General features: G+C 40.2%; 2 protein-coding genes across 8 annotated transcripts in view; one reads left to right on the top strand and one right to left on the bottom strand.

Annotated features, from left to right (window-relative positions):
• Positions 1 to 10784, top strand: part of LOC108279065 (homer scaffold protein 1) — a 31128-nt gene extending 20344 nt beyond the window's left edge. For 3 of the 6 annotated variants that reach the window (XM_017493008.3, XM_017493011.3, XM_017493010.3), the window contains 5 exons: positions 1752 to 1888; positions 3986 to 4148; positions 5657 to 5767; positions 6563 to 6643; positions 6802 to 10784. In XM_017493008.3, coding sequence (XP_017348497.1) covers positions 1752 to 1888; positions 3986 to 4148; positions 5657 to 5767; positions 6563 to 6643; positions 6802 to 6996 — 687 coding nt within the window. In that variant the 3' untranslated portion in view covers positions 6997 to 10784. Of the gene's footprint in view, positions 1 to 1751; positions 1893 to 3985; positions 4149 to 5656; positions 5768 to 6562; positions 6644 to 6801 lie in introns of those variants that run through there. The other 3 variants (XM_053687758.1, XM_047161621.2, XM_053687759.1) reach the window with 2 other exon arrangements.
• A 770-nt stretch (positions 10785 to 11554) lies between these two features.
• Positions 11555 to 21752, bottom strand: part of jmy (junction mediating and regulatory protein, p53 cofactor) — a 36164-nt gene continuing 25966 nt past the window's right edge. The window contains exons 4-10 of one of the 2 annotated variants that reach the window (XM_017493004.3): positions 20489 to 20658; positions 20222 to 20387; positions 19439 to 19626; positions 18757 to 18840; positions 18300 to 18389; positions 17657 to 18188; positions 11555 to 16268 (exon numbers count right to left, since the gene is read on the bottom strand). In XM_017493004.3, coding sequence (XP_017348493.1) covers positions 15970 to 16268; positions 17657 to 18188; positions 18300 to 18389; positions 18757 to 18840; positions 19439 to 19626; positions 20222 to 20387; positions 20489 to 20658 — 1529 coding nt within the window. In that variant the 3' untranslated portion in view covers positions 11555 to 15969. The remainder of the gene's footprint in view (positions 16269 to 17656; positions 18189 to 18299; positions 18390 to 18756; positions 18841 to 19438; positions 19627 to 20221; positions 20388 to 20488; positions 20659 to 21752) is intronic. The other variant, XM_017493005.3, reaches the window with a different exon arrangement.

Here is a 21752-nt window from a genome sequence, read left to right as displayed (position 1 = left end):
GAAACTGAAGGGCATCTTATACCCCCAGTGCACTTCTAACTCAGTATAATTGTATGGTAAGATCTCCACTGAGTTCCACTGAAATGGATTTTTTTAATACCCACTGTTGTAATTATTTAGTTCATCTGTTTTGCACTTCTTTACATTGGTGAGTACGCCATGACCAAGAGTGGCTTTATCCTGTCGTTGACTGATTGTCAGTTTGAAACCTGGCCATGCCACAGCTGCCAGCGCAAGAGAGAGAGCATAATTGACCCAGCTCACTGGGTGGCAAAATTGGCCTATTTCCCTCTCGCACTGACAATAATAAGTGTGATACTGTGTGATACTGGGCAATCATGACTGTCTGTCTATTCGAGTAAAGAAGTGGAGAGTAGCATCTCTTCCATACACATTCAGCCGTCCTGTGACATTACGTGAGCCGTAGATCGAGGAGAACCAGCACCTTTACTGTAGATTTCATGTAAACTAGATGACTGGGTGGGAATTGGCAAGAAATTCAAGAATCTAGGAGGAATAATTAGGTTAATTAACAGACCTGCAATTCACAGCTGTTCATCCTAAGCTCACCTTCTGAGGAGAGCAGGTAGGTGGTTCTATTCAACTGCCAGCCCACACTTTGCATGTAATCCTACAGGGATTGGCTTCCAAGCAGGCAGAATTCAGCCACTTTTAAAAAGCTTATGTCATACACCAATCTTTATGACATGTGCTTTACTGATAACAATGAATCCAATCTAGACACCGAGTTTGCCGATATTAGCTATGACTGTTGTTGTGATTACAGTGTGCGTGTTACGTGAGCTGTGAAAGCACCTTAAATGACAAACTTTCAGACATATTTTAAATATATGAATATTGGTCACAAGTATGAGCAGTGGTTATACCATATCCCTCTATACCCCTGATTTTCCAAATATTGATTTCTAACAGTTATTGCTACCCATACAAGAGCTTCTTCTATGATTAAAAACATCAGACCACAAGCAGATACGGCACATACGGTCCGACATTTCTTCAATTCCCCACCCGCAGCTCACAACGATTAGTTCCTACCTACCATTAGTTCCTGTTTACTGACTGACATAAACCCAGAAAAACCTGGGCTTCCTGTCATTAAATTCGACCTCTTGTTAGATGTGTATAGGCACATTATGAAGAAAAATGAGGCTTGGAAGAAACTAGCAGAGATTGTTGGTACCTCTAGTGAGTGTACATTGCTAGTACAGTTAGCTTGCTTTGCTAATCTGCCAACGAAGCTAGCATGAGGCTTAGCACACAACATCTAAATCAAACATTTAATAAGTAATCACAATGATTTAATTTGTGTTAGCTTTAGAAGTCATATACCTTATAGCTACTACTGTTTGACCTTAAACAAATGCTGGACAGTGTATACGTACAAAGCAAAATCAGTATCAGTTGCTACACGAAAGACAAAGTGATTTTTTACATGCTAGGGCTAAAGTGATTTTTAACATGCTAGGGCTACAAATCCACTCTCATCTCAGTTCTGTGATGGTGCCTGACTACCAATCACCACTAAGGCTTTTCACAGACACCCCTCATTACTCCTCATGCATTTTGCCCGTCTGTTTCTGCAGCTAAATACTGCTGGTGAATCAGAGCGTGTCGACAGAATTCACTTCTCGGCAACTCAGTCCCATCACTCACGACAGATCATCAAGTGTGCACAAGTGGAAACACATGAGGATCTAAAACCAATGATCTTATTTTTTCTAATCTGACAGGAATCAGCTACTGGTGACTTGCAGTCACCTTTGACCCCTGAGAGCATCAACGGGACGGACGATGAACGGATCGCGCCCGACGCCTCTCAGAACTCGGAGCCTCGAACCGAGACCAACGCGGTGCCCTTCCCACACAGGTGAACATACAGAGATACATCACCACACATTTGAACATACAGATAAACATCCATTCAGTTCGGGAAAACTAACATATTTTAACCAAACACTCTTATTCTGTGTCATTTTCAACCCCTGGACCTTCATCTGTCCCAGTACAACTTCTCCAGTTATAACAGGGCTAATCAAATGGATGCAATATAATGAAATCATGGGAAAAACTTCACTATAGAGAAGTACAGCTCTTTACTATATATAAAAACGCTGTAATGTTGTACCACTCTGATTGCAAATAGGCACAGTGCTGCGCCGTTCAAGCCATCATGCATTATTGACACGCTTCTCGGATCCCTGGGGTACAGTAAAGCTGTAAATTAACCCCCTGTGTTAGACATGCATTAAATATGGATGAAAATGCACTTAAATCATTTTGCATGAAGGCCCCTTCAAAGTCAGATTTTTTTTTTTTAGTGTTTCAAGAGTAAAAGTTTTCTTGTGGAGAAATGTTTCGACTGTAGTACACAGAGTCAAGACTGCCATGGGGTCTGTATTCAGGCTTTTCTATAAATTACAGGCATCGTCCACGGTGTGCATTTAAGCACATGTTCAACACAGAGAACTAGGGACTAGAGCTCTCTGAGAAAACTAGAGGAAAAAGAGGTTAGAAAAAGCTGAACAATTGCCAAAGATTGCATTTGTATTTATTAAAGAACAACACATTTTATTTCATTTTGTGGAACATCTGCAATGCAAGTTAGTTCCTGTTATCACTTAAGTTATAGAAGCTATAAAGAGTCGTTACTTCACCGGTCTCAAAAAAAAATTTCAGTTTATGTTGCTTAGACTGTGTGTTAATTAGACCTTTTGATTATAAATTCTCTTTGTAGGGTGCAAGTTTGAAGGACTCAAAGTCCAAGATTACCGATAAAGGAACGGGGATAATGTTTTGGGTTTTGAGTGGGAATGTAGCTTCCACTAAGCGGATCTCAGACTTTTTGCAGTCAGGGACCCTTTCCACCGATAGAGCACGTCAGGTCTGGGTTGAGTTTGGTGCTTGGACCCCTAAATATAATAACTTTGTAAGCTGTGATTTTCACCACTGTTATAAAACAAAACAAAATCATGGACCCCCTGGTTCTGCTTCACTCCATTTTGAGAACCACTGCATTAGATGTTAGAACCCCCCCCCCACACACACACCAATTTTCACCCCAATTTGGTTATTTGCCAATTCCCACACACCAGCCAGCTGAGTGGAAGAGTGAAGGGTGTGAAGTGCTTCCTCTGAGACATGTGAAGCCAGCCAACTGCATCTTTTCAAACTGTTGCTCATGCTGCATCACAGGGTAACATAACATTCTCGGAGGAAAGCGCTATCCACCCTCTTCTACATACATGACCTTACAGACGCCCATGACTGGCTAATGTCACTGTGATTGACAGGGGAGAGAAAGCATGCCCCTCCCTTCCATGGTGGCACAACTATTTCCTCTCTGGCTGTAGCATTTTTGGAATGGAGCTATTTAAAAGCATATGTTCAAGCTCAAACATTAATTTTACTCATCCTAAAGCTAATTTTGCTGTATTTCCACACTGTTAGACCTGTGCTTCTGTAAAAGTACACAGTATGCACCTATGTAAATGTTTTCTCACTTGCGTAAATGATTTCGAATAATAAAATTATATATAGATACACTATATAATATGTATTTAATGTAGGTTAGATGCTTGCACCATAAAGGCAGGGGATGTTTTTTTTTTCAATCGTTTTTGCCGAACGATTGAAAAACAACCGAAGTTCCTTCTCTCTCACTTTCCGTTGAGCCAGTTTACAGGGAAGCTATTCAGATGTGCCGTTTTTTTTCTTCACAACCTCACACATACAGAGCTCAGCGTGCTCGCTGTGATCTCCGTGTTCTTCTAACATCTGAACACCTACAGCTCGTGTGAACTTCAACACGTTACTGTCAGAGTGGTTAACCTTTGCATTCGCAGTTCGAGTTACATGAGCGAAAACTGTATCGCAACAAATCAATGGCACCTTAAAACATTTAGTACCAGCTTTTTAAAAAACATTTGTATTTGAACTGTGTGTGTGTGTTTTTTTTTTCCTCCAGCAGCTCGACTAACATGAATAAGCACTGGGAGGCCGAGCTGGCGGCACTAAAGGGCAACAACGCCAAGCTAACGGCAGCCCTTCTCGAGTCGACAGCCAACGTTAAACAGTGGAAACAGCAGCTAGCTGTTTACCAAGAGGAGGCAGAGAGACTGCACAAACGGGTGAGACAGGACGAGGGTCATCATGTAATGTACTGTTGCTTTTGTCACGTTGGGTAATAGACTGGTTATTATCGCAAATGACAATTTTTTATTGCTAGTACTTCAATAACTAGTATTAAGACTCAGACTCAGACTTATCAGACTCAGATTAGCGTGCCAGACAGATATATAGAAGATAATGATTTCCTTGAATTTCAAAATAATCATTGTTGGTGTCTCTGCAATTTTGCACCAAAATGAGCAATTTTATTGGCCAGTGTTGGATAAAAGCACTTTTTCTATAGCACAGTAAACAGTATTTCACAGCAATGTAATGCAAAAAAAAGGTATCTTTGCAAGTGAAACTATCATGAATATAGTCAAATGTAGCTAGTATTACCTATTATAAGATTACAATAAGCCAAATATAAGAATATTATAGGTGCAATAGTTGATTTTTTTCATTTCTTACTTGAACAAAATATGGAAGATATTTAGAACATGATTAAAAAACACACACAGTGGGTTAATTCATGGCCTTGGCAAAAGTATATTTGCTGAAAAAAACCTGCTCGGAAAACCGACTTCCTGTCTTGAAAACTTGTTTGTGTTTGGATGTGCCTCCTGTCAGTCATTTTCTAGACGCTAGGGGCGGAGTTTCGTGAATGTGGGCGGGAATCATTCAAATGTAAAACCTACCTAAACGTTAGAGACCTAATCTTTCAGAAAATAAAATTCCTCATCTTACCTAATGCACCTTTAAACCTATTTCTAGCTTAACTAATTTCAAGCTTGATAGTTCAAGCAAAAGTATCTGCTAGTAGAATAAGAAAATTGAAAGCTTTAGTAACAGTTTGTAGAAATATGTTTAATAATCGTATATTCTTACGGATTCTGGTGGCAGTGGCTCAGGTGGTAGAGCGGGTTGTCCACTAATCGTAGGGTTGGCGGTTCAATTCCTGGCCCACATGACTCCACATGCCGAAGTGTCTTTGGGCAAGACACTGAACCCCAAGTTGCTCCCGAAGGCAAGCTAGCACCTTGCATGGCAGCTCTGCTACCACTGGTGTGTGTGTGTGTGCGTGTGTGAATGAAAACCAGTGTAAAGTGCTTTGTAGAACTGCTAATCTGAAAAAAGCGCTATATAAGTGCAGACCATGGCTTACTGTAATCTTATAATAAGAAACACTGGACAAATTTGATTACATTCCTGATATTTTCACTTGGTAAGATTTTTTTTTACTGTTACTCACGCAGTAACAGGACTGCGGCTGGGTAACGATCTATCTGTTGAGAGGCGACTATTTGATAGTCATGCACTCGATTCATGGATGATCAGTATTTAGAAGCAGTAGCTGAACTGAAAATGAATGATAGACGGTCAGCATGATGGGCTTTTAGAGTGACATTGAGGCAGAAGGAGAAAGGACAAATGTTTTGTCTGGACGTAATTCCTTGCTTTAATCTTGCGTGTGTGTGTGTGTGTGTGTGTGTGTGTGTGTGTGTGTGTGTGTGTGCGTGCGTTCCAGGTGACAGAACTGGAGTGTGTCAGTGGGCAGACGACAGGAATCAAAAACCAGAAAACAGAACTGAACCAGACGATAGAGGAGCTGGAGGCAGCGCTGAAGGCCAAGGAGGAGGTGCGACGAAGCTTTTTCGATGTTTGGACAGTATATAGGTGTTGTGTTGATTAATTTTCTATAACAGCAGCTCTAACAGTAGTGCAGCTGCAAATCTCAGGCTTATATTAATGCGCTCGCTCCGATGCATTATGGTTTCTATAGTAACAGCTCTTTCACAAGGACTTGTCTGAGAGATACGGCACATAAATGGATTTTTCACACACACAAGTGTGTAATCACTGATAATGAAGTTTTCTGTAAGATGAAGTTTATTTCAGATTTATACAGGGAGTCTCCAGTCTCCAAAGGTAAATCTGTAACTTTAGGTTTTCCGACATGGGAACGTTGTTTTTTTCCCCCGGACAGAAGAGCAACTTGAAGGGAGAGAAAAATAGAGCCTGGTGAGGAAAGAACTATTTATAGTTGTCATACCGTAAGTGATAACAGGAACCAACTTGTTTTGTGGATGCTCCACGACATATAAATGTAACTATAAACGGATAAAATGTACAGCGTGTCGTTTTATCCATTTATAGCTGCATAATAAATATGAATATTGTTAGGGTATGCGTAGCATTTGAATGGAATTTGACTTGATGTGATTTCAGCTGCACTGCAGAACAACAGTAATATCTTCCGTCCAATCAGAATCGAGTGTTCAACACGACCGTGGTAAATTTGAATATAAAATAATTGAGTAGAATATATTTTAGAATTAGGATCACACAGAAAGGTGTAGGTGTGCTGTACGTAAAGTGTGCAAGTATGTGTAAATTTGATATATGCTAGCATCTTATGCTCTCATGGTTTCAGGAGCTGGAACGACTAAAAGCAGAAGTTGAGAAAGCCAACGAGTTGCAGTCGGAGAAAGACACAGTCACCCAGAAGCTACAGGTTTGTAAAATGTTCGGCTTAGTGCTCTCCTCCAAGTGTTTTCAGCTGCCCTATAACACTGTATAAGTAGTAGCTTAAAAATTTGATAAACTGGTAGTGACTGAATATAACTTTTGTCCTGTGTGTATGTGTGTGTGTGTGTATGTGTGTGTTTTTAGGAAACGGAGACACGGACTTCAGAACTGGAAGCTCAGCTAGCCGAGCTGGAGCAGCGTGTGGAAAGCAGTCACACCGAACAGGAGACTTTTCGCAAAAACCTGCGCTCGCTTCTCGAGCTGCTCGACGGTAAGATCTTTGAGCTGACCGAGCTGAGAGACAGCCTGGCCAAACTGATCGACGGAGGAAGCAGCTAGAGTCTGCAGGAGCACACTGCCCTCTGGTGAAGAAGAAACACACACACACGCTCTCTCTCTCTCTCTCTCTCTCTCTCTCCCTCTCCCTCTCTCTCACACACACACAGACACACACACACATTCATGCCAGGATGGCAAACTTCATTAAGCATGCATGCAAACAGACAGATGGATTAAAAATGTCCACATTCTCACACAGGTGCACTTCCACAAACAGGTGCCTGCACACACACACACACACACACACACACACACACACACAGACTACACATTATGGGCCTAACTTGGGTTTCAACCTGCCTTTTTGGAATTTCTGATTTATATGAACTTTACACATGTAAAAAGGGCATCTCAGATTATTTTGTACCATTGCATCAGAGCTTTTCATACAGAGACGGCTGTCACTGTGTCTCAGTGATAAGTTTAGGTGAATGGAGTGTGTTGTAAGGCTTTTTTTTTTTCAGATTTAAATTACAGGTTGTCTGTATTTTATGTCAGTTTTATGTATGATGGTTTTCTGTGATTAGTCACATGACTAGAGACATTACAAATACAATACAAAGAGGAATCTGCGAATGAAGAGTGTTGGAGCTCAAAAACTAAACGAAAGTAATTAAAACATGTTATAATACAAATACAGCTACCATGTTTGGGACATATTATCATGCTTATTGTTGATATTTTGATGAGTTTGAATCGCCACTTGTCCCATATATCGTCTTTACAGTTGTGAACAGCTGGATGAGCAAGGATGGGGGAAAAAATGTATGGAAAAATTATAGTTAAGAAGTAGCAAGTCAAAATTATACATGAAAATTAAATTACACACCTAGAATAAAGACCAAGAATAAAATATTTGTTTTCACGAATTTTTTAAACTAGTCTGCAAGTTGTACAAGACAGTGGCGGCTTGTCCTTAGGGGCAGGTGGGGCAGAGACACACCATATATATCAGCCGTTCAATGAATGTTAATCTTCATGAAGTGATCGTTCACAACTCTATACATTTTAAATTCTGTTCAAATACAAATGACCTCTTTGAGCAACCTCACGATTTTAAAAACTACTTATAACGGATATAACAGTCCGTACAGGATTTCGCAAATTTTTTTGTGATTGTTGCGGCCAAAAAGGCTTGATTTTACTGCGCTTTTTTCAAAATTTGCAAGTTTTTGGTGACTTTTTCCAGAAAACTACTCAAATTGGCAAAATTGTAATTGTACAAAATTGTTTTGCACACTCCTTCGCAGTGATGTTTATTGGTAAGCGAGACCTTTTAGCTGTACTCATGTTCGACACACGTCAATCGAAGAGGCTTTGACTGAATGCTTGTCGTGATGATGTCACGTGACGTGTCTCGGCCCGAATCTGCAGAAAATCTACGGTAATTTTTAAAAATTGCAAGCTCCTCCGTATATTGTGCCGCTTGCTTGATTTTGCGTTCATTTCGGCGATCGAAAGATCGTGAAATCCTGGAAGGACTGATTTAAGCGGATGTTCCGTTGATTTGCTCTTCTTTTTAGTTGTTGCGTAGTCATGGGGCAGCCTGCTCACTAACCCATTTAGCTCCTTAGAGTTATTACTGCACCTAGTGGTCAAAAATGGGAACTGCAACAAGTGCTAATAGAGGCCCATTGGAGCAGAATTCATGCTGCCCCATGCTTGGTGGATGAACAGCGGACGGGGCGTTTAATAATCGTTTTGCCAGAATGGGAAGAAAAAGTCAAAATACTTTTGAACTAAATGATCTTGATTTATAGCAAATAATCTGAATTAAATCTAATAAATTTCTGCAAGTGCAGACAGTGTGTCTGATGTACAGAACCATTTCTACGGTAAGATGTATTGAAAAGATTGGGAGAAGGAAAAGGAGGATTATTTGAGAAAAATGTGCATCTCTTTTCCAGTGCCTGAAATTTTTGTTCTAGTTTCAGGTTTTTTGAGCTGCGTTTGGGGTGGCAATCATTCAAAACAAGCTGCTAGACTTTAGTCTAGATGACTGTATGTTATCGACTCTCCACTGCCATAAACTATAGGGATACTCTAAAAATTCACTAGATAGAACCCTATAGCATAAGTCAAGTGTGATAGCTTTCCGACTTTATTTTGATGTCGTCCTGCTTCACCAAAATCTATGTTCACGAGCCGCTGCTGGACCATGGAGTAAAATTCATGAAGTTGCACACCTGGGAAATGATCGCAACAAGACATTACGACATTATGACTAGTACAAGATGTTTAGCATGATCAAGATGATTAAATATCTTCATAGACGACACTCTGTGTTTTTCGACCTAAACCAGAAAGCTGCTCCCCCCCACCCCCCTCCCGTCCCCCCAGCATCCCGGGCCCACACCGCACACTACACTGTATGTTTCTGTATGAATATCCTGTGCAGTCAGGTTTTACTTGAACTTTAAAGTCTATTATTCATTCACTGGTTATTTGCTGTAATGAAGATTTTGAATGCTCCCGTCAGAGGTCATGCTGCTCTTCTCACCACAGCTGGATTTTTTTTTTCGGGGAGCTTTAGACAGTCAAGTGACTATATGAGGATTGTGGATTACGAATACACAATCAGGACACGAACAAGTCGAAGAATTTCTGCCTTGGTTTAAAAAAAAAATTTAACTACCACCATCAGCAAAGGGGATTCCAGAGGTTGGATATTCCAATATTCTTGTCAAGTCCCAGCTTTGTGGTACTTCCAAAACCTGATGAGTCGACACGTCGTGTTTGTGGATTTAACCCGAACAGAGAAACCATCCTTCCACTATCAGAGCAATACAAAAGGAAAAAAAACCCACAAACGTCTCACTTTCAGGTATTCTACTTCCCTCTTGTCTGAACAAGACGTGATGATGTACTAACACGCGCACACACACACACACACACACACACACACACACACACACACACACACAAATGAAACACTTTGCAGTGACAATGGGCAGTCTTTCATTTCTACACATTTTTCTAATATATAAATATTACTAATTTATAGTGCAGTTGTGTAAACTGACCTGGGTGAAATTTTTATTATTATTATTATTATTATTATTATTTATTTTGAAATGATAGACTTGAATAGAGTTGTTTTGACCTTATGATTTCTGATTCTTTTATTGTATTCAGAAATATATTCATAGATGTTACATTCATTTTAAAAAGAGTTTTATTTTTGTTGATCTTTTGTGAATTTTGTTTTCTTTTTTTATCGTGAAAGCATAAGCATATTATGGCTGTCTTTTTATTATGTGGAAATAAAAACTGGCAATATTTTAAAGCTATATAAGTATTTAAAAGGTAAACAATACTGCAGTCACCTGTTCCAAGCAGGTGTATCTTTGGAGAAAGTTTTTTTTTCCCTTTTCTTTCTTTTTTTTGCAAATCTATGTTTTCCTGTACAGATGAACTTACTCCAGTTGCCTTTACTCCAGATGATGAAAAATGCATCATAGGTAGCTAAAGGTACTTTGGTGGACTTTTATTTTGCCAAAAAAAAATCTGTGATTATGTACAGTACAGTTTCATTGACAGTAAGCGTAAACCTGAAAAACACACTTAAGGGCTTGCATTTTATGGGAGGCTTCAACTGGGATCATGGGTTGTTTATTATTATTATTATTATTATTATTATTATTATTATTATGAGCTGTTGATAATTAATTATTCTTTCGGAAGGGGGTTGAATAGTAATTTTAGATGTTGATTACACCACATGCTTAAACAATTGTAACGGAGGTATTTATAGTAAAATAAAATAATAAAAAAATATATATTCAAAATACATTGTGTATTATTAATTAAGCTACTCAGTACAGCTATTCTCTCTCTCTCACTCACATACACACACAGACACAAGAGGTGGTGAATTGTCACATCCATATTGAGCAAACACTAGCAAACTAGCTAACTTTATAAACTATATATTATATATTTGAAACCATTAGTCAGTTACTAACAAACTCACTTGCATTAGGCTAACTATTATATTATCAGTCACAAGCAAGTTCGCTAGCATTAGGCTAACTGAAAAACCATTGTAAACCAGTAACCAAGGTCGCTAGAAAGCTTGCTAACGTTAAGCTAACTGATATATAGTGTAAATCAGTAGCCAAAGTTGCTAGCACACTAGCATTAGGCCAACTGCTGCATTATTTCGGTCAATAGCAAGTTCGCTAACAGTTACATTAACAGTTAGTAGCCTAAAAAGTTGTTAGGCTAATAAAAAGCATTAGCAAGTTAATCAATATCAGGGTAAAGTTTGATGACACAAATGGGTGTACAAATTGTTCTGAATATCTAACTGGAGTTTATTTTATTTTTACATTAAAATTATTTTGACATTATTTTACGGTCATTCTCAAGTTGCTAAAAAAATCTTTTCTAAATACTGCAATCATTCACTGAAAGATGATAAATCCTCTGAGGACATCAATTTACATTAAACTTAGCTTTTTTAAATTCACAAACTGCAAAGTAAAATAAAACAAATGATTTTATTTCAAATCTATTGATGAATCCAAGTTTAAAGATGACACAAAGACATCAGGAATCATTTACTACCTGTCTTTATTCATTTAACGGGGAGAAAATGCAATTTAATTACCAAACATGTATTAGGAATAAAATGGACTGGGCGGGAAAAAATAAAGTAAATGCAAAATGGAGAAAAAAAAAAAAAAAAAAAAAAAAAACGATTTAAAAAATCTTTTTACATTTACTTTACTGTTATACATTTTTAAATATTAAGCTCAATAAATACATGTACTTTAAGCAACCATGCAGCTGTAATTTTTTTGGATTTCCTGTTTCATTACATAATACACATGAAAAATATGCATTTTTCAGTTTCTGCTATAATATTGCACATTTCTAGTGACTGTGTCAGTCACGTATAGATATCTGGGTTTGTATCTGTTGAGGTCGAGGGATCAAAACTGTAGTGTTGCATTACAAATGACCAGAAGTATACTTTTTTTTTTTTTTTTGGGGATGTTATAAAGACATAAGATAGCAATGCATAGAATGTATACCACAAATAACATGATTAAAATAAGTGGAATATGTATTTAATGGATTTTTAAAAAATAAAATAAAATAAAAAGACTAAATACAGTACACATGATGGAAACGTGTTTAAATAAAAGTGCAGCCCGGAGAGAGTGACAGTGGATCCTCTCACTCCCACAACTACAGCAAGGCCGAGCTGATCCCAGTGCAGCGTGGGTTTAAAAAAAAAAAAACAACACATCGACTGACCTCGGATCAGCTCGCGGGGGTGCATTCCTTCAACACAGTTACACGGTAAGCAATGCATCATGGTCCTGTTCTCTTAGTAGAATACTAGCTTCTCAGAGTGGCTGATCGCATGTGGTGTTGGGCCACATTTCGCCTTAGGCAGCACCGTAACAGACGGCTGGATAAAGTCTCCGATCGTAAACTTGGAATCGCCACAGGACAGCTGAGGAGGTGTGGATGCTGGACATCATTTTATAAAAACGAAGTCATGGAAATAACTTCCTACTACATCACAGACAGAGCATTTTATACTGAGCAGCAAGTCGATGGATTTGAAATAAGTGAAACTTGGCAGAACGGCTTTGAGATTATGAGATCCATTATTTCATGAGGGAACAAATTTGCTGAGAGGTTTTAGGGATTATAGTGCGTTCGCGTTATGTCAGAATGACGGTAACTCACAATAACCCTGTGTTCACACTAGCACGCCACGAAGCGTGCAACGGCTGTCATTCATTTCTTACTTGGAGACGCGATTTCTGCTACACTGGTGAGCGACAAAGTTACAGCATGACATATGGCTAATTCTACATGTATTAAGTATGACAGCAAAGCTACAAATCAAAACGATCGGCTCAAATAATTCCTCGGACGAAACGCATGCCGTGTGTGGTCCGACTTTTCTTCAGTTCCTCACTCACAACTTCAGTTCCTTTCCTGCGATTTGTTCAACACTGAAAAATAGAAGAAAAAAGTAGAAACGGTGGTTTCATCTCATCCTGTCTTATCCGACCTCTCGAAGAAAAATAAAACCTCGGAAAGAAAGTCACGGAGATCGCTAGCGCTTCTGAGTGGACGTAGCTAGTAAGGTTAGCTTGCTGTGCAAATCTGTCAACAAAGCTTAGCACGTAACCTGTAAATCAAACAACCAATTTTCACGCTGATTTAATTTGTGCTTAGCCAGTTAGCTAGCTAGCTAATACCATTTATCATTGGAACTTAAAAAAAAAAAAAAAAGAAAAAAAAAGAAAAAAAAAAGCTGGATAGTCGACACTCACAAACGACAAAACTAACAGTCACTACACGTCCACAGGAGATAAACTACAAGGGTAAACGGTAATTTTATAACAATGTATACAATGCCAAAAAAATATTTCTTCAGTTGACTTTTACGGAAAGTTGGTTAAATCCAGACGTTATATCTCTCTATATATTTATAACTCGTAATTGGTTACGAAGGTAATGCTTTTTACATTAAAGTTCCTTTAACTTGCATTATTTAACGCATTAATTAACATTAACCAATGATAAACCTAGCATTAACCTGAGCCAAAAGTGATGCTAACAAGCGAGAAGTTAACACATGTTAACTGAAAACTGTTTAAATGTTAAAGTACTACATCTGAACAATATAGCAAAAATTAAATGTTACAAAATAAATTTAGTTGATAATTTACTAGCAATTAAAAAAATATTATAATTTTACTTACTGATGGAGAACATTGGTTAATCCAGGTGGATTATTTACATTATTATTATTATTATTATTATAAAGTTACGTGTTAATTATGTTATTTAGTTAACATTACGTAAGGCGCATTAATGCTGCCGTTCACGGTTTGTTCATGTTAGCAAAAGCATTAATAATGTCAGTTATACCGGGGAACCTTGTTTGATGATATGCCTAAGGCACTCGTAATTTCTATGATTCTGACATGATGTGAACGCACCATAATCCAAATCTCTTCACGAGGGAGAAAAGAATTATAATTATTTCAGTGCAACCAAGGCATTCTTAGCTACAACAGCTCTTCAGAATGTTAAACAATACAATGATCCCGATCCATTTCATCACTAAACACGTTATTTATAAAAGTAGCCAAATATAGTTAAGAACGTTATCTACAAGCTACTTAATGTGATGATATGTTTGCGATGTACAAGACATGGTTTATGCATAATAATTTGCGATAAACACGTATGTTTATATCCAGTAAACGCGTAAACATTAATCAGGCTTGTGTTTAATTGCAGCATGGAATGTGTTTCTGAACCTGGAATAACAGTCTAATTTTATAAAGATCACAGAAACAGAATGGAACTTGCTAGCTTCTTTTGGTCAGGCTTCAGTTTTTCTGGCCTGGAAATGAGTTAATTTCCAGGGGGCAGCTCATGAAACAGTGGTCAGGGCTTGTTAGAGAGTAGAGGAAAGCTTGTTAGTTTGCTTAATTGCAATTGCAATTCCACTAGCAGGCAGCAGAGGACCGTAAAAATGACAAACTGCCCCTTTAAAAGTTTTGGAGAACTATTGTAGCCAGTGAAAGACGATGTCTCGAGTTCTCTCTAATCTCTTTATGTCATTGGTTGCACAAAACCAATCATAAATCTTTCTTTCTGCCTCAAGTAGGTCAGCATTCCCAAAAAAACAGAAAAGGTCACAAGTGGACCGTGAACGAAAACGACCGTGAATGAAAACACAAATGTCCGTCAATGCGCTGTGCTTGTGTTCACAGACGGAATATTCATAATTAATGTAAAAAAAAGAAAAAAAAAAAGAAACACGCATACACACTCACACACAAACATTATAGATTTGGGCAATAAATGAAATGAACTTGGTGAACGAGCATGAATACACGAAAAACAAACAAAAGAAACCTACACCAATCTAAAAGGAAATACTATATATGAGTAAAGAAACACACACACCAAAAAAAAAGAAAAAAAAAATGAAGTTAAAACAATGAAACAGCGGCACTTGTGAGAGGTGTAGATAAAAGATGTTGGCTGTAGGTGGCATCAGTGCATCACTACACATACGTACGGTGTTTTTCTCCAACTATGACCAAGCAAAAACCTGGAGAAAAGGACAGTAAATAAACACAATGAAATTTGAAATAATAATTAAAAAAAAAACTAAAATAAAATGAACGCGGATGTAATCTTTCCTTCTGCAACCTTCTCAACCAGGCAAAGCCACGGAATGCAACATCGTCCAAAATGGAAAATCAGAAAAAAATAACACATAAAAACCTTAAACGCGGGTTTCAGAGCTGCTGCGGTTACACGGCTCGCTTCAGGAATATAAATGTCAGGAATTTTAATCACGAGAACGTATTTGAACCGACTTCGATGGGTCTGATATCGTTCAAAGCCAAACCCGTGGAATGATTGTACTTCGTTTCTGAATTGATAAACGAGTTGTTGATTTGAATGAACTGGTTTGTTTCAAGGAGAAGTGTGGTATTGTCTACTGACACCACAACAGAAAAAAAACATGATAAAAATATAAACAGTGGCTAAAACCCACGACTGGACTGGATGATAGATCAGAAGCTGAGAGAAACAAACAGAGAGAGAGAGAGAGATAGAGAGAGAGAGAGAGAGAGAGAGAGAGGGCACATATGAATTTTGTGCTTTTTAAGCCCAGTGGGTGTGTGGTCAGTGGTCTGAGCCTGACTTAGCGGTTTGTAACAAGGCCCGTGTCCAAGGTACACGACTACAAAACAACATAATCAATGCTTTTCCTTCATAAACCTGACGGCCATGATAAGCCCGAGCAGTGCTGCGATATAATTTCACGATCTTAAATGTGCCTGATGTGTGCATATATGAATATATACACTGGTCACTAAAGTGTGTGTGTGTGTGTGTGTATGTAAGTATGCATGTATTCATATGTGTGTGTGTGTGTGTGTGTGTGTGTGTGTGTGTGTGTGTGTGAGTGATCTAGCTCTCCCAGTCGGTGCACGGCAGCCCCTCGTCCTCAGACTCGGACTCGGGTGAAGCCTCTTTGATGCGGCGCAGGGCTTCGTGGATGCTGCGTGTGAGCGGGTCGCTGGATTCTAGACAGCGCTGCTGCTCGTGATGCCGCACCTTCCTGAGCTTCACGCCGCGTCGGATCTGTGCCAGGATGTTGTTCCCGTCGTCCTGGTCCGGATCTGGAGCGAGAACGCGCAGTTCAGCTTTGCGAAGGTGGAAACTCCCGCGCTTCAGGCTGGCCAGGACTTCGTCCATAGGAGAGGACGCTGTGGGCAGGAGGTATGATTTAGAGCTGTCGTTCAAATATGGTTCAAATTTCATCATACCTTCCTTTCAAATGCTTAAGATCTCATTAGTCTATTGAATTACGTGCTTCCGTTACACCCGAATTACACTTGCCATCCTCTCGCTCTTACTAGACTTTGGAATTATGGGTTGTTAGGATGTTTTACGTTGGAGAAGTACTGGGTTTCGGAGGATCGCACAGACGGCGTCTGTTAGGTGTTCGTATAGTCGGTGTTTTAATGGGATGAAAGATTAACGCTCACTGGACGACAGACTTCTAACAACCGCCCGGACGCAGAGCTTCACTGAGAGTGAATGGCGTGCGATAGCGGTCGGGTTTTGTACAGGAAACAAAACATATCGACGTTTAATCGGACAGCGCGCTCTTTCGTTTGTTCCACCCGGACGCACGGCTTCTCCTTATCTTGATTGGTACATCTCTGAAAGGGGCGGAACCTCTCGATCATCAGCTGCCAATCAGGAATGAACAGTACTGACATGTCAAACTTAAACATACTGGTGTTGTTTATAAGTCTAGGTAGCTAGCTCTCATTTCCTTCCTCAACGTTGACCCGATTTTAGAAAACTCTTTTGATGCTCATATTAATACTGAGGAGAGACTGAAAATCAAACAAGAGGGCAGAATAAACATTTTAATTCAACAGTCAGGGAGAAAAAAAAAAGTCAGTAAAATCGATTGGCTGTGTTTATTATTAGTCTTAGATTCTAAATCCCTGTTAATGAGCGATAACGGCTAGGGAAAGATGTCAGACGTTGTTGTGGTTGAATTCTAGCAAACAGACAAAAAAAAAAAAGAAAAAAAAAAAAAAAAGACCAAAGATTAGGATTTGGTGAAAATGTTTTTTTTTTCTGCCCGTAACATACTTTGACATCTCTCTCATCTAGACAGTTTAACAAACATGTTGGTAAAAAACAGTCTGCCTAAAAATGACTAAAACCTTACTAGTGATTTCCTGACCCAGTGACTGTCACACTTTGCTCGAGCTATGAGGGATAGCTACGCGCCATAACGAAACAGACATTAAACCTATACTCGCGTCGTTTCATGATCTGAAAACGGATGTCTTTTGAAACGTTTGTGATGCTCCTACGCCTTTATGATTTAGGATAAAATCATGATATTGGCTCTTCATGACTTAAGAGCAGCTACAGCTAATGTTTTGGTAATACACATTTATAGAAATATTCATATTTGAACACATTTAACTAGCAAGTCTTGAAAGTAATTGAAATCTGAATGCAAATTGGAAAGGAAAATGAACAGCGTGGATATTACGTGGTTTAATATGTGTAGGAATTGAATAAATTCAATTATTTGGTAAAGCTTAAGACCTTCCGGTCATCTCACCTCTCCTCCACTGGGACGACTCCAGAGAGGACGTCTTCCTTAACTTTTTGCGCGCGTTCACCAGCTGACTGCTGTCGAAAAAGCGAGCGGAGAATGGGCCGAGGGGACTTTCTGCTTTGGGTTGGGACACCGGGCTGCTCACGTGTCCCTGTCCTTGCCCTTGTCCCAGCCCGGGCGTGTCCTCCAGAGAGGGAGGAGGAGGTGGAGGAGGAGGAGGTGGGGGAGGGGGAGAGATCGGAGAAGTGGATGAGTCCAGAACGTTCCGCTCGGTGAGCGTGGGCAGCGAGGACGGCCCGAGTGTTTCTGGGATGGGCGGGATGTTTGAGGGTAAAGACATGAATCCTTCGGGTCTCTGGAGCTCCGGGACAGCAGCGGAGTCTTTCAGAGAAGCCGGGGCGTCGTCCGTCTGCACGCTCGCCACCTGCATCTGGGGCTGGCCCTCTTTCGCAGTCGTCTGCCCGGCGCCGTTTTTCTTTCTGGCGTGCGCTAGCCGAAGGCGTGCGGACTTCAGCGTGACCTGGCCTGGGTACCGCTATGTGGAATGGGAAAATAAACAAAAAAACCAAAACGTTCAAAAAACATCTCCAAAGATATTTAACTGCTTGTTCACTGGTGTGTATTGATTTACAGGAAAATAATGAACCTGTTTAAAGCTGCGCAGTCTGTCCAGCGTCTTCTGTCTCTCTTGGCTAACTCGTGTGTTCCTCACCTCCTCTTCTTCTTCTTCATCCTGCTGCAGAAAAATTTGGTTTATTCCGCTAAATATGAAATGAAATTCTAATTCACAACACGTAAGAGTACTAGGATGTAAGATTCGTAACAATAGTAATCTTACAAAATCAAATTATTATTCACGTTATAACAGCTACGAACTTCTCAAGCCTTTCTTTTCTCTCGTGCTTGAGGTTAATACGATTTCTGGCTGGGGACTTCTTTTAGACATGGCGAATAAAATTCTGTTACAGGAAATTAATCAGCGCCTTCTGACCAATCAGAATCGGGAACTCTGCTGTGCCGTAAACTAAGCGAATTAATAAATAAATAACTCCTATACATTTTACTCTCAAGGAGGAGCCTGTTTGCAAAGAAAAACTTCACACCTGCCGCAAAGCATGCTGGGAGTCGTGGTCCTGGCCGCTCTGGCGCTGCTGCACTTTCTGGGTGTGATTGACGATGCAGATTTCCTGATGAAGACAAAAAAAAAAAACACAAAACAGTGACGTCAACGCTTACAGGTACGTTTGGAAGAAAAGAAGTTGTCAAGTTGTACGATTTTCTCCCCAGTTTTCCAAATTCTTACCCATAGCTAGTTCTCCCTACCAATCGAGGAGGTTCAGGGCGGAGACATGTGTGGGTCCGCTACAACTTCTTATCGGACTGCTACGTCACAGCGTATGCTAACGCGCTCAGACGAGATGCTAACCTAATCTCTTCCAAGTACCTAAGCTCACATACACACCAGCTGGCTAGATTCACTCTAACCGACAGAGGAGAGCGTTTTTCTGTCACGCCACATGACAGCCTATCGTTCAAATGAAATCAGATACATCAGATATGGAGACAATTTGGACCCAGTAAATCATTATGGGGCACAACATATCATATACCCGTTTGAGAGCACACGAAGCGCATCCGGAACCTTTTGAGGAACTCAAAATTTCAGTTCCAATGGGCTACTGTTTAAGTTCTAAAGTGAACTATTTTTTACTTTGTTCAGCACCTGGGCGGCAACACCTGCTGTGAGTGTGCTGCATTCGGTTCCGTGCCGTTATTGGCCGGTACCTTTTTGGTTTTGAGGTAGGCTTTCTTGGCAGTGATGCGACCCCTCCTGGCCTCTAGCTGCCGTGTCCTCAGCTGCAGCTGGGTGACCTCGTCTCGCAGAGGAGCAAGAGCGAGAGACGTGTCGTCAGTGGCCTGCAGGGCGTCAGGACTTTCGTACGCGTCGTAGTAAACCACCTCGTCCTGCCGCTCTGTGCACAAAACACAACACACATGATACCAAGGCAAACAAAACACAAGATCATGTTAGAGTTGGTTTTCTTCCTTCAGTAAGAACCTATTCACATTATTATCCTTTTCTATTTATTCCCTTTTTTTGCCCGTTAAAGGTTAACAGTCGGCTACAGACGGTCGGAATTTGCATACCTACAAAAATCCCAGTTCGAAATTTGACACAAATATTATAGGACCAAAAATTTTTTTGATTTTCTTTCATATAAAGCAGTCACCATTCTTCTTATTTCATGACAAACCCCAGATTCACCTCCCTTCCTTCTGTCTTTATTGATATTTGGATTATAGACGCCTGGTGTGTTTCTTTGTCCAGCATGTGGTGCAAGTGAGCAGCTCAGAGCATGAGTCACTCTCTCTCTCACTCTCACACACACACACAAAAGATATTTTTAAAAACAGCTGCGGGTGAGAGACCCAATGAATCGACTCAAAGGCGGGCTCAAATCCCACATACTCGCAGATGCTCGCTCATGACACATCAGATGCGTACGGCTGATCTTTTTTAATTTACTAAACGAACCGTCATGGACAACCCTTAATCCGGTGACTAACCTGTCATCTGTCTGCGCAGGCTCTGCAGCTGCGCAGTCAGCAGCAACTCCTCGTACTTCAGGATCTCGAATTGGATCTCATAGAGCTGCAGCTGCAACTCGTAGTACAGCGCCTCTAACTGGTCCAGGCGCGCCATCGCGTCCTCGCCATCCTGTAGCCCCTGCATCTGAGAGATCAACCGAGGAGAAAAAATAAAAAAAAAGTTCAGGATTTTATTTAATATACGTTTACGTGCATGTAGTGGAAACACTCATGTATGTGTGAGACCTCCTCTCTCAGCCCATGCTTCCTCTGTTCCAGGCAGATCTCTTTGGCGCGCATCAGTTGCAGTGTCTCCTTGGAAACAGCATACTGCAGTTTCTCCATGCGCTCCACTGCTGCACCCCACGCCGCCTTCCCGAACTTCCTCTGGTCGGCTCGCATGCGCTCGGACATCACTGAGATAAAATACACGCGCCGTTATTCGATTTATCCGCCTTTATTCGAGTGCATCGATTAGGACTTGATGCAAAAACTTCACAGTGGGAGCATTTAAAAAAAAACAAACAAAAAAAAAACCCGTACACACTTCGGTCTTTATTTATCTTTATAAGAGGAGGCACATTTGACTGGGTGCAGCCATACTGCTGGAGAGGACGTGCCGAAACACAGACCCTGCGGCTCCGCTTCCTGGAAGTGTTATTGACTAGCGAAGGTCTCCTGAGGAAAAAACTAGCGCTGCTGTCTAATGTGCCAGGAATACAAGGATATATTCTTGTTTCCAGTGTGTAAGAGATTTCAGCGCCGAGTACCATAGCTTCAACTGTTTGTTTTTTTTTCTCTGGCGAGTCACAGATGCATAATTACTCAACACACACAAAGCTGCATGACTCACAGAGCTTTATCATGAACTATTATTTATTTCTCTCCTTACTCAAACATCATGGATTTTGTTCATCCATTTTCTTTTTAACAAAAATGCTACACGGGCAAGTGAAACAGCCAAAGACTCTAGAACAAATGTACCAGGTTCTTTTAAATCTGCATGGCACTGAGAGAACTAATCCAGTCCTTGTACGGTTCTGGTATGAGTTCTGACACTAAACATTGATTTGGTCTAGGCTTGTGCACACCACTGTGATAAGGACGGAGCTGTAATCCTCACTGTACCTCAGTTCAGCAGGTTATTATAACAGTCTGTACAGGATTTCGGAGTTTTTTTGTGATCGTTGCAGCCAAAAATGTTGATTTTATTGTGTTTGTTTACTTTCTTTCGAAATTTGAGGTGTTTTTGTGCGTTTTTTGGGCAGAAAACTACTCGAATTGGCCAAATCGCAATTTAACGAAATTCATTCGTAGCGATGTTTGTTGGTAAACAAGACCTTTTAGCTGCACTCATGTTCGACGCACGTGAATCGAAGAGGGCTTTGGCTGAATGCGGGTTGTGATGACATCACGTGACGCGTCTCGGCCCGAATCTACGGCAAATCTGCGGTAATTTTGAAAAATTGCACGTTCCTCCAAAGATTTTGGTGTTTGTTTGATTTTGCGT

This window comes from Ictalurus punctatus, chromosome 18, assembly GCF_001660625.3.
Source record: "Ictalurus punctatus breed USDA103 chromosome 18, Coco_2.0, whole genome shotgun sequence".
Lineage (NCBI taxonomy): Eukaryota > Metazoa > Chordata > Actinopteri > Siluriformes > Ictaluridae > Ictalurus > Ictalurus punctatus.
The sequence above is the reverse complement of the archived record's forward strand: the minus strand, read 5'-3'. Positions and strand labels throughout refer to the sequence as shown.